The 14,017-nt window shown below is 42.7% G+C and overlaps 1 protein-coding gene across 2 annotated transcripts in view; it reads right to left on the reverse strand.

Moving 5' to 3' along the window:
* The window catches only part of LOC124137969 (zinc finger protein 521-like), a 72,252-nt gene extending 64,881 nt beyond the window's left edge, over nucleotides 1-7,371 (reverse strand). For both annotated transcript variants that reach the window (XM_046504438.2, XM_046504437.2), the window contains exon 1: nucleotides 6,930-7,371. In XM_046504438.2, the coding sequence (XP_046360394.1) occupies nucleotides 6,930-6,969 (40 nt within the window). In that variant the 5' untranslated portion in view covers nucleotides 6,970-7,371. The remainder of the gene's footprint in view (nucleotides 1-6,929) is intronic.
* Nucleotides 7,372-14,017: the final 6,646 nt, after the last annotated feature.

Raw genomic sequence — 14,017 nt, forward strand, 5'->3', positions numbered from 1 at the left:
GCTCATGGTATCAGTCACTGGATTGTCTGGTCCAGACTCAATTATTTACAGACCACCGTCATATAGCTGGAATATTGCTGAGTGCGGCGTAAAACAACCAACCAACCAACCAACCTCCACTATTGGGCAGTTTGGCAAGGACTACAGGACTAGTGCCAATTTTTCATGCCGGTAGTTGTCTTCTAGTTGTTATTTTACATATTAACCACCAGACCACATGAGCTACAGAATAGTTGGATATGACCAATTGTGTCTATCTCTGTTACAATGAAGCATATCTGTGCCTATGGCATCAGTTTTGATGGAGAATTGTAAAAAAAAAAAACACAGACAGATAACAGACATACAGAAGATGAAAAAAGTTCACATGAATCTTAGGTTATATAATCTCAAAAATGTTTCTGGTCTAAGATTCTGCAGTTTACTATCTAACTTTTTACATACCTCTCAAAGTCAAACTTTTTCACATAAACATAAGGTGAACGAGGACTTTTACATTGCCTGAGAATTATCGCATCTTCCAAACTTTAAATGTCTCGACATTTCGGAAGCACATTACTTGTGAAGGTAGAATCTGGAGTCTATCCCCAGGGTAAACACTGGAAGCATCTTGAATTGCATTTAATGTCCAAAAGATTATTTCAATATTTTGAGGTTATAATTGCTGTTCCCATCTGACAAGGATGATTCACAAGAACATATTACTGCACACATATATTCTTGTAGGTACTTGCCTGCAAGAGGAATCATAAACTAAATGTCACTCAAATATGAGGAGGACATTAATGACTGGGCAAACAACTGCAGACATTGTTTAATGTTCGTGTCAAAATGGGAATCTTTACTGTCATTTGCAGCACACTTGACGAATACAGAATATATGAGCAGGTCTCGATAAATCCAAGTTTATGCACTTTTTGCCTGACATAAATAATTAATATGTGATGCCAAGCATGAGAAGGTCACGATGAAAAATAATAAACATAAATACTGATTGATTTGCCAGTTTATAGTGTATGGCTCAGTAAGCACCATTGCAGCCATATCACAGAGGCCTGTGTATAATTGGGTCTAGGAAGACAAACCAGTGGTTGATATCATGAGCAACATCCAGTGCTGTCAGGATACAGACACAACCAACCAAGTCCAATATAATCCCAAAGACAGGATGGAGTGACAGGGACCTAATCTAACCAAGGTCACCTCAGGGTTCATATGAGGTTATTTTTTTAAAGTGAAAGTAAATTCTAAATAACAGTCTCAACAAAATACAGAAAACATGAAACAAAAAAATTTCTTTGGCAAATATCAAGGGAATGCTAACTCATAGAACACAAAAATAACCTGGTCTGGCCTTTAAAATAAATATTGAATGAGATGTTGGCAGGAATGCAGTCTCAAAGTGTGAAACCAAAAAGTGTTGCCTAATAGCCTCCAACCCCATCAACTGCTCATTAGCATGCACAAGGATGTTATCTTGACAACATGTTAAATTAACATCAGCATGGGGTATGACAAAGCCTGCCACCCGAGGACAAACAAAATCCGGTTGTTTTGTTCAGACAGAGGACAGCTCCACCCCTCGATACCCCCCATCACCAAGCGGATCCAGCCTGAGGCTGGTGGTGGGAGGGAATGGGGAAAATCAGAGTAATTCTCAGTGGGAGCTCGGCATCACCCCAGCAACCCAGCCCCCCCTACCCCCCTGGTAGCTTGGCAGTGCATGCACCTGTCTCTCCCTGCTCTGTGAGAGAACAGTATACACACATACATAGTGATATATGCTATACATACAGGGCTTGGGCTCCTTAATTAATTCACATGGCATCACAGGAGGTTGGAAATTGTACCCCTAACATGTTTGATAATCAAAATGAACCAGGAGTAATGTGACATTGTCAGGTTAAAGTGTAACCATGTTATACAGGGAGTTAAGTGCTGTTGAAGGATAATAGGGGGTACATGCATGGTATTGGGGGAAGGGGGACATAGGCCTATACATAGCATATTAGTCATTGAAAAGTAGATTTCAAGAGTACATATGGCATTGGAAGTTACTGATGGGCATTGGACCCTACATACAATAGAGATGGGTAAAAAGGGTATTGGATGGTACACATGGCATTCGAGTGCACAGGAAGTGAGTGAGTGAGTTTGGTTTTACGCTGCTTTTAGCCATATTCTAGCAATATCACGGCGGGGGACACCAGGGTCCACTTGCACAAAGCGATCTTAGCATGGGTGAATGGGTGGGGTGGTACATGAATGGGTGGGGTGGTACATGAATGGGTGGGGTGGCACATTAATGGGTGTAGTGGTACATGAATGGGTGGGGTGGTACATGAATGGGTGGGGTGTGACATAAATGGGTGGGGTGGCACATGAATGAGTGGGGTGGCACATTAATGGGTGGGGTGGAACATGAATGGGTGGGGTGTCACATGAATAAGTGGGGTGGGTTGTTTGTCACTGAGTCTGACCATCAGATCCATTTAGTCACAGAGCAAGACCACCAGATCCATATAATCACCGAGCCTGACCATCAGATCCATTTAGTCACCAAGCCTGACCATCAGATCAATTTAATCACCGAGTCTGACCACCAGATCCATTTAGTCATCGAGCCTGACCACCAGATCCATTTAGTCATCGAGCCTGACCACCAGATCCATTTAGTCACCGAGCCTGACCATCAGATCAATTAAGTCACCAAGCCTGACCACCAGATCCATTTAATCACCAAGCCTGACCACCAAATCCATTTAATCACCAAGCCTGACCATCAGATCCCTTTAATTACCGAGCCTGACAACCAGATCCATTTAGTCACCGAGCCTGACCACCAGATCCATTTAGTCACCAAGTCTGACCAACAGATCCATTTAATCACCGAGCCTGACAACCAGATCCATTTAGTCACAGAGCAAGACCACCAGATCCATTTAATCACCGAGCCTGACCACCAGATCCATTCAGTCACCAAGTCTAACCACCAGATCCATTTCGTCACCGAGCCTGACCATCAGATCCATTTAGTCACCAAGCCTGACCACCAGATCCATTTAATCACCGAGCCTGACACCAGATCCATTTAAACACCGCGCCTGACCATCAGATCCATTTAGTCACCAAGCCTGACCATCAGATCAATTTAATCACCGAGTCTGACCACCAGATCCATTTAGTCATCGAGCCTGACCACCAGATCCATTTAGTCATCGAGCCTGACCACCAGATCCATTTAGTCACCGAGCCTGACCATCAGATCAATTAAGTCACCAAGCCTGACCACCAGATCCATTTAATCACCAAGCCTGACCACCAAATCCATTTAATCATCGAGCCTGATCATCAGATCGCTTTAATTACCGAGCCTGACAACCAGATCCATTTAGTCACCGAGCCTGACCACCAGATCCATTTAGTCACCAAGTCTGACCAACAGATCCATTTAATCACCGAGCCTGACAACCAGATCCATTTAGTCACAGAGCAAGACCACCAGATCCATTTAATCACCGAGCCTGACCACCAGATCCATTCAGTCACCAAGTCTAACCACCAGATCCATTTCGTCACCAAGCCTGACCATCAGATCCATTTAGTCACCAAGCCTGACCACCAGATCCATTTAATCACCGAGCCTGACACCAGATCCATTCAGTCACCGAGTCTGACCATCAGATCCCTTAGTCACCGAGCCAGGCCACCAGATCCATTTAGTCACCGAGTCTGACCACCCGATCCATTTTGTCACCAAGCCTGACCACCAGATCCATTTAGTCACCGAGTCTGACCACCAGATCCATTTAGTCACTGAGCCAGACCATCAGATCCATTAAGTCACCAAGTCTGGACACCAGATCCATTTAATCACCGAGCCAGACCACCAGATCCATTTAATCACCGAGCCAGACCATCAGATCCAATTAGTCACCGAGTCTGACCACCAGATCCATTTAGTCACCAAGCCTGACCACCAGATCCATTTAGTCACCAAGCTTGACCACCAGATCCATTTAATCACCGAGCCTGACCACCAGATCCATTTAATCACCGAGCCTGACCACCAGATCCATTTAATCACTGAGCCAGACCATCAGATCCATTCAGTCACTGAGTCTGACCATCAGATCCATTCAGTCACCAAGTCTGACCACCAGATCCATTCAGTCACCGAGCCAGACCACTAGATCCCTTTAATCACCGAGCCTGACAACCAGATCCATTTAGTCACTGAGTCTGACCATCAGATCCCTTAGTCACCGAGCCAGACCACCAGATCCATTCAGTCACTGAGTCTGACCACCAGATCCATTTAGTCACCGAGTCTGACCACCCGATCCATTTAGTCACCGAGTCTGACCATCAGATCTATTTAGTCACCGAGCCTGACCATCAGATCCATTCAGTCACCGAGTCTGACCACCAGATCCATTTAGTCACCGAGTCTGACAACCAGATCCATTTAGTCACCGAGCCTGACCACCAGATCCATTTAGTCACCAAGCCTGACCATCAGATCCATTTAGTCACTGAGTCTGACCATCAGATCCATTTGGTCACCGAGTCTGACCACCAGATCCTTGTAGTCACCCAGTCTGACCACCCAATCCATTAAGTCACCTCTTATGACAAGCATATATGTTGACCAACTCTAACCTGGAATCCCCACTGTGTAGGCCTACACAGTGGCACCAAAAGATGGAGTGTGGTACATTGTCCTGTGAAGATTCCAGGTTAGAATTAGTCTTCAGCAACCCATGAAGCGACTAACAGGATCGGTTTGTCAGGCTCTCTGACTTGGTGGATCATGTCATCATATTCCAGTTGCTTAGATTGATGCTCATGAAGTCAGTCACTAGATTGTCTGGTCTACATTTGATTATTTATAGACCATCGTCATAAAGCTGGAATATTGCTGAGTGTGGCATTAAACAACAACCAAAACAAAACATAAAATGAATGTTTGGCTTGAACATAAAAGTTTGAAAAAATGTGCAAATAAATTGTCAACAATGAAGGTGTCGTGTCATTGAACATTATAATTTCGCTCATCATAAAATTAGCAGCCTTTGATAGACAAGGGAACCTTGTCATAGAAGTAATGTTAAAAGATTTAGAGTGTCCCTAGATTCAAATACAAAAAGGGAATACCTCTAGGACCCCAGGGCCCCCTTAATTATTAACACTGAATTGTATTGTGCAGGATGAGAGATAATGTAGCAGATGATCTGGCACAGAGACGAATTAACGCTGTGGAGAGGTGACTAGCATATGGGTCATATCAACTACTGTGCATTGTGACTTGTTAGATTTTCACCCTGTTTCACCCAGTGATTACCTGATACATCATAACAGTATACACCATGTCAGGACATACAAAGATATGTGACCAAGGCTTGATAAATATTCATTACATTTCTTGGTATGTTTAACCATGACTGACATGTGATTAGCATATTAAGGCACTATGTAAATGTATGGCAGGATATGAGGAATGGAGATTTCAAAAAAAGCTCTGCTCATGTTTAAACATGATGACATTTGACACATGTTGATTAATTTCACTGTAATTCAATTAACAACCATTTATAAAGAAATAAATTGAATAAATCAAAAACTGAAATTCAACATGTTTGTTCCATGGTTCAATCCACTAGAAATTAGCTATAACTAGCTTTGACAACTCGAGCAAAAAAATCAAATTGGAAAATATAACATTAAAACACCCCATGTAAGCTGAGACTATACTTAATAACCCAAACACCAGTCTAACTGTGACCATGTCTCAGGAGGAATGTAGGGCCGCTCACAGCTGGACATCAAAATCACCATGACAACACCTCCCCCATAACCATAGAAAACCCCCTCCCTACCCCCTGGGTCAGGTTGTGTTCAATATCCCCACCCCAGGGGTTTGCGCCAGGAGAGGAGAGAGGCTATCACTTGGCTGATACTGCCAGCGGGGTGCCCTGTTCCTCACTTTATCACAACCAGCACAATAGCTGATGAAGGCACCCCTTGGTAACTGGCAACATTCACCTAGCTGAAACAGGTGACAGTCGGCTGTAGAGATATTGATCAACAAGGCCATGTAATATAGAGAGACCATAATGAAAGACACAACTGACACATAGAGTGGTTGACCATATTTAATTCACTACTGTGACACTTAATTCTGACCTTATCAAAATGAATTGTCTCAACACATTATGAAAATGATGAAATAAACTCATACAAAAAATATATCCCTAAAATTTCTGTTTTAGTTTGCAACAGAATATCTGAATATAAAGAGGGAATATATTTTGGACAAAAAGAAGTTATTGTAGGGAGGTAAATCATATTGTGATATAATGCATGAATGATTCGCTTGGTGTGTTGTGTGGATGAGAGAGAATCAGATACATGATTCAAACTTGAACCTATCCTGACATCTGACAGCATTAAAATCATTTTTTTAACTGACAAATCAACGAGTACAAAAATAATCAATATTCCATTCATTACTATCACTTCGCCGATAGTACCATACGATCTGACTGAACGATGAACATCATAATTCAGAATCAAATAAATAAACGGAATTTGGTAATCTGGTTAAGTGAAATTTGTCATTTCCTTAAGATTTCACAGCAGACATAATGTAGAAATCTTATAAAACGCCATATGAAAAGAAAGTCCAAAAACGTGTTACTTCCAATCTAGTTCGACTCACTCGTTCACTTCCAGGAACCAAGCCCACCGCCTCTCTCTCAATCGTGAGACCCCATGTGACAGTCATACCACTCAACGCGACACTATTTCCTGCAGTGTCAGACTCCCAACAGCTGAGATTTCACTATACAAGAAATTCTGAGTACTCACACATACAAAGCACTGACAACAATCACAGCACATTAAACATATACATTATCTTTACTTACGTTTGCAAGATTTAGGTCGTGCTTGCTTTCGGCGCGACATTTCAGACCTTGGTTTCCCAACGCAGCTTGTCTGAGAGAGCGCACGGCGCTGTATTCCGCTGTTGAAAGCTAAAACCCAGCATGTGGGCCCAAGCTACGTCATGAAATGAATATTGAATTGCCCTGAAACTAACTGCGCCCAAGGGGGCCTCTCCCCCGGGACCCAACCTTTCCCGTACACCCCGAGTCCGCCACGAGATGCAGTCGCCTGGGGGATGAGGTTCGTGGTATATTTAGCTCTGGCGACGTGCAGGCCTCGGAGATAACACATGTGAATAGTTCGGACTCCCTGGGGAGCAGAAAAACGCCGACTTCTCCCTCCAATGAGCGAACTACTTCTAGTTCGTGGTCCCAGTGGGGTTCCCAATCTGCCATCTTTCACATGGCAATGGCTCGATGTAAACATAACGAGTTGTCTACTACGCATGCGTTGAAGAGCGTCTGCTACTAGGAAAAGATAACTCTGAATAGATTCAATCAAGTTTCCCACTAAAAAGAAGATAATAGTTTCATCAAATGAACACAATCAATCTTTGTTGTTTTATAGAAATAGTTATCACAATCGGTAATAATGTACACACACTAATAAGAACACTAACACACATACACACACACTAACTCTCTTATACTTGTGTAAATATTTTGATCACACTTTTCGCGTTCAACATTTATATAGCAACATTATTAGGGCAAATGAATGCCAGTGTCGTATTGTCTTTTTTAAAATGGTATGTTCTTTCATTTTAGCACCTAAATTAATCGTTACGCTTTTAAACATTGATTTCATTACAAGATAAGTAATGCCCCAATTAATAGCTTAATCAATTCATGAATAAATTCAAGCACTGACAAATATGATTCTTCGTTAATCCATTCTCAGATAAACAGAAGTTTTGGAAGCAATGTCACTCATTGTCCGCCCGCTTACTTGTAGCCCACAAAAGCAGAAAATGTAATGTAGTTGGATTTGACATTTTCACACCTCCGTCCAAACATCAAGTACTAGATCTACCTATTAAACACATGTGCGCGCATCTTGGAAAAATCCCAACCAAATATATGCTTTTGTGTCACTTTTCATGATACAATTATAGCATCTGACAAACTATGACTCATCCGCAGTTCTTGAATTCCACTATTCGGCGGCTTAGTACAAGGAAATGTCAATCACTGGATTGTCTGGTCCAGACTCGATTATTTACAGACCGCCGTCATATAGCTGGAATATTGCCGACACACAAACAAACAAAACAAAACAAAAAACTAGGAAATGAAAGAGAAACAATCTCGTAGTCAACCATATTAGTGACACACCCAATCGTGTTACACTTGACTGCTGATTCCATTCTGAGCAAGGTGTGCAATCGGGATAGCTTCATCTCGTGAAATTAGCGCTGCATTTCAAAAACAAAACAAAACAAAAAAACTTATGCCCAGTGCACAACAGTTTCAGCAACAGAAATGATTCCCTTTCATGCGGTGGCGTTCTCCCATATACCTGTATTTATAGGGGTGAACGCCACCGCATGAAAGGGAGTCATTTCCGTAAAGATTCCGGGGTAGAATAGGTCTTCAGCAACCCATGCTTGCCGTAAAAGGCGACTATGCTTGTCGTAAAAGGCGACTAACGGGATCGGGTGGTCAGGCTCGCTGACTTGGTTGAAGCATGTCATCGATCCCAATTGCGTGGATCGATGCTCATGATATCAATCACTGGATTGTCTGGTCCAGACTCGATTATTTACAACCGCCGTCATATAGCTGGAATATTGCTGAGTGCGGCGTTAAACAACAAACCAACCAACCAACCAACAACCTGTATTTATTATCATACAAAGCAGGATATATCGCTGCAATGAAATGGCTTCGGTTACCATGACGTCACAATCAAATGTCATCACCAATGGCTGCTACTGAAGCTGGTTAGCGGTACGTTTTACACTCAACCCACTTCTAATTACTGTTTAAAAACTAAACATGATGGAAGGATGATGTTGAACGACAAATAGAATCCCACCCTCTATTGATGAAATATATAAACACTCGTCGATAAAAATTTAAAACTCACCGACAAGCCTCTGAGTTTAATACTTTTATCGACTCATGTAGATATAGATCTACATATGTTTAAGAACTAAACAAATCGTTGTTTATCGTACAGTGAAGCACTGCAGTGAGAATAAACCATGAGTATATATTCCATTCAGGGAGTGATCATTATTAAAATTTGGGTAAATATTTTCTAGCTTGTACATTTTATCAACATCCTCCATGAGGCTGTAAATATTGTTGATATCTCGTATAAAAAATAAACCACTCGTGGTCGTCGTTAATCGTACAATAACACATTGCAGGGGGAATAAACAACTCGGGACTGGGCCCCTCATGGTTTATTCTCTCTGCAATGTTTTATTGTGCAATAAACAACCCCAACTTGTATATTTCTTAATCAAAAGACACTCGGTGAGATTCTCTATACCAAGCTGGCTTCCACAGGAGGTGTCGCTTGTGAAGGATCAAGCGATATCTCATATGAGGTATCTTTACAATGAAATTACATCACACTGTTTTGTATATCATTGTTATGTCATCACTTATCATGACGTCACAATCAAATGACATGCACTAATCACTCTGCCACTAAAACTGGTTAGCTCTACATTTTACACTCAAGACACTGGTTATTCTGTTTACAAACTTTAAAAGTTGAAAGAATGAGTTGGGATGATAAAAAGAATCTTACCCGAGTGTCTTTTGATATCAACACGATTCGATAAAAGTTTGAACTCCGAGGCTTGCAGAGTGAGTGAGTGAGTGAGTTGGGTTTAACGCCTCTTTTAACATTATTCCAGTTATATCACGGCGTGTCAGCTTAATGTGGGAGGAAAGCCCGAAGTGATGCAGGTCTCAGACGTTTACCACTTCGGTGAAACCCACGAGCACGGGTATGGTGCTGACAAACCTAGAAACATAATCGGGGCGAACCGGGATTCGAACCCACAATCATAGGTTTCTGGCATGTCCAAGGGACGCAACTCTGCACAGCGAATCGCGGCGCCTCAGACGATTGGGCAATCCGTGCCCCCGGCTTGCCGAGACATATAAAGATGATCTGTATATCTGAAGAACAATACTCTAGTTGTATCATTCATTCTGATGTATAGCCAAGATGGAGACTGACGCTGTGTATGATAAAGCGGCAGTTGAAATGGTAGATGATGGATATCTGCTGTAATTCCTGAAGTTTTTTAGAATACATATCGTTTTACCAACAATCATGACGATAGTGCAAGGTGCCGTTCATTTCCAGCGTTTTTATTTATTGACTTCAACTCTAGAAACCCTGAAAACATATCGACAGAAACGCCCTGTTTAACCACCACCACTCCTCCTAAAAAGAATACAGGAACATCGGATTTGACCTTTAAACGTTATCAAAACGTGAATGGTCTGGACACAGTCGCCGAAACACCTCAAACGTCAGTTCCACAAAACACAACAATGATGCCCGTATAAAAAAAACACCATCGAATAACCATTTCTTGTTTGTCTCATTATTAGCTACTATCAAACATGGGTGTATGCTTTCTTTTCGTTCATACCAAATTCTAAACTCAAACACTAGTACCGCTTTCGTCCTCAAATCTAAAGCAGTTTATCTTTGTTTGTTTTTTGTGTAACTCCACGTTCAGCAATATTTCAGCTATATGACGACGAGTCTTTGAATGGCATTTAAAAGTGATACACATATTAAGAGAGAACTTATGGATGTCAACTTCTTTATTATGACGAACACAACGCTTCGGAATATATGCTTACTTCGTTATCATTCACCTGCTAAAGGAATAAGTATATACTCCGAAATGTTGACTTTCATAAATTCTCTTTCTTAAAGGACGGCGATATGTAAATAATCTAGTCTGTCTGGACCAGACAATCCGGTGACTGACATCATAAGCATCGATCTATGCAATTGGGATACGATGACATGCACCAACTAAGTCACCGAATCTGTCCACACGAACCTGTCAGTCGCCTCCTTCGACAAGCATGGGTTGCTGATGATCAGACCGACTCCGTGGTCTATTGGTAGAGCGTCCGCCCCGAGAGCGGAGGGTCCGAGGTTAGACAAACACCCCCCCCCCCCCCCCCCCCCCCACCCACCCACCCCCCACCCACACACACACACCCACACACACACCCCAAACACCCCCCTCCCCAAACACACACACACACACACACACCCAAACACCCCCCACCCCCGTCATATCAAAAGACGTTAAAAGATGGTAACTTGTTGTTACCCTGACTGGCGCTCGGCATTAAGGGGCTAAAACAGGTCGGCATACTGTGTCAATATACTGTGTCTGAGTTGGGTATTCATTTTAAACTGCGGCATAGTATCTCAGTGAGCTAGCACTATCAATCTGCATCAGCCAGGACTAGTATATGTAGCCACACCCCCGCCACACACACACGCGCGCATGCACGCCGCTATATAACTGCAATAACATTGGACGCGACGTTAAACCCAATTTCACCTCACCTCATCTGAAGACCAATTCACGGTTAAAGCATTTAATGACAGAAATGCAACGATCGTATCAAACGTGTTCACATTGTTCTATTATTCCTAATATGCACCAGCACAAGGTTGGCCGTGTATTATACATGTGACTTGCCTACGGCGGGACGTCAGTAATACATTGGTCAAGGCATCGACGGTCGGCACTGTGGGCTGGTAGTTATCGCCACAAACAGGCTGTGCAGTGATGCAGAAACCCGCTGATCATCTCACGGTCCTTAATTAGCAGCATCAATGTAATTTGCTCCGTCAGCTTCGAGGTGTGAAACAATTAACGGTACCCTAAATCCCAAGTATCTTTTGCACCTGCCAAAGCTAATTAAGTCTGGCCTAGATTGTCTGTCTTGTGCTTAGTTGATGCTTGTTTATAAATCCGGGTCTACCAGCACGTGAAGATCCGGGGTAGAATTGGTCTTCAGCAACCCATGCTTGCCGTAAAAGGCGACTATGCTTGTCGTAAGAGGCGACTAACGGGATCGGGTGGTCAGGCTCGCTGACTTGGTTGATTCATGTCATCGTATCCCAATTGCGTGGATCGATGCTCATGATGTCAATCACTGAATTATCTGGCCCAGACTCGATTATTTACAGACCGCCGTCATATAGCTGGAGTATTGCTGAGTGCGGTGTTAAACATCATGACATGATAATATTTGATATTTGGACATGCCTTCAGTCAGAATGATATTCAGTTAAATGTTGGGTGTCTTTTTTAATATTGTTGAAATTTGACAGAATAAAAATATGGAAAAAATAATGCATATGACTGATTGCCTGGTCCAGACTCGATTATTTACAGACCGCCGTCATACAGCTGGAATATTGCTGAGTGCGGCATTATTCCATTAAACAACAACCATAGATATATACGTCTTTGTGCGACAGCAGCGATGGTTGGAAGCATTCATAAAATATCTACCTTGTAAGTCGCGATAAGGACTACACATTTACACATAACATTTAACTGAAACACAACAACATGGCGACGTGCCCAAGCTTCCAGAACCAGCGCCAACTATAATGACTGCATTAAACAATAGGGTAACTATTGTAGGCATAATAAACACTGCAATAGTATTGCAATTTTTGAACACTACTTCGATACTTTTGCAAAGCTGCATGTGTACATGTATCCATACTATGTAATGGTATGAGGGGCGGTCGGGTAGCCTAGTGGTTAAAGCGTTCGCCCGTCACGCCGAAGATTCGGGTTCGATTCCCGACGTGGGTACAATGTGTGAAGCCCATTTTTGGTGTCCCCCGCCGTGATATTGCCGGAATAATGCAAAAAGCGGCGTAAAACAATACTCACTCACTCACTCACTCACTGTAATGGTATGGTAAACCGTTTACCTTTGTCAGTTCCCACAATGTAGATTTCCATACATAATTCGACAGGATGCTAAACCCTGGATTTCTTTATTCCTGTAGAATACCAGAGAAGCTTACGTTTGTGCGTAATTGTTCCGAAGTCTCTTCAGACAGAGTTTATTTTCGAAAGAAACGAACGGTAAAGTAAATTATTATAATAATTATTTTCATTTCTGTCATAAGCGGAGAACGAGATTGATTATAACTACTGACATGCTACTTGTAATCCATGTGTGCGTAGACCTATACCGAACATTGCAGTTCGAACAGTCGTAACACCCCTATTACATAGGAGCCGTGGGGTAGCCTAGTGATCAGAGCGTTAGCTCGTCACGCCGAAGGCCCGGTTCGATTCCCCTCATGGGTACACTGTGTGGAGCCCACTTAAGGAGTCCACAATGGAGCCCCCGCCGTGATAGTGCTGTAAAATTGCTAAAAGCGGCGTAAAATACTTACTCAACTAGGGATGACCACACGAAACTGTTCTGCAATTTAACAATGTATTGTTCTGCATGGTGAGTGAGTGAGTTGGGTTTAACGCCGCTTTTAACAGTATTCCAGTTATATCGCGGCGTGTGGGAGGAAAGCCCGAAGTGATGCAGGTCTCAGACGTTTACCACTTCGGTGAAACCCACGAGCACGGGTATGGTGCTGACAAACCTAGAAACATAATCGGGATTCGAACCCACAATCATAGGTTTCTGGCGTGCCAAAGGGACGCAACTCTGCACAGCGAATCGCGGCGCCTTAGACGAATGGGCCACCCGTGTCCCCTGTTCTGCATGGAGTTCTTTGGATCAGTGGGTGTAACGCCGCTTTGGGCAGTGCTTTAGTTATAACCCGAAGTTACTGCGTAACACTGGAGGCAAGCCAATACAGACGAAGGCCACAGACATTGCAAGTGATTTCAAAGAATTTGATTGGTTTACCAAGCACTCCTTTGGCCAAAAATATAAATATTGCCACGCCCTCTAAGTACTGGATAACTATTGCCTGATTGGCTTATAATAAAATAGGCAGGTCTTTTTATTGCGCTGAATAATGTCACTGATTATTGTTTTCTGCAGTTTTTGTGCGTCCATTTGCAGATAAA

The sequence above is a fragment of the Haliotis rufescens genome, unplaced genomic scaffold (assembly GCF_023055435.1).
Source record: "Haliotis rufescens isolate VD_foot unplaced genomic scaffold, xgHalRufe1.0.p SCAF_17, whole genome shotgun sequence".
Taxonomy (NCBI): domain Eukaryota; kingdom Metazoa; phylum Mollusca; class Gastropoda; order Lepetellida; family Haliotidae; genus Haliotis; species Haliotis rufescens.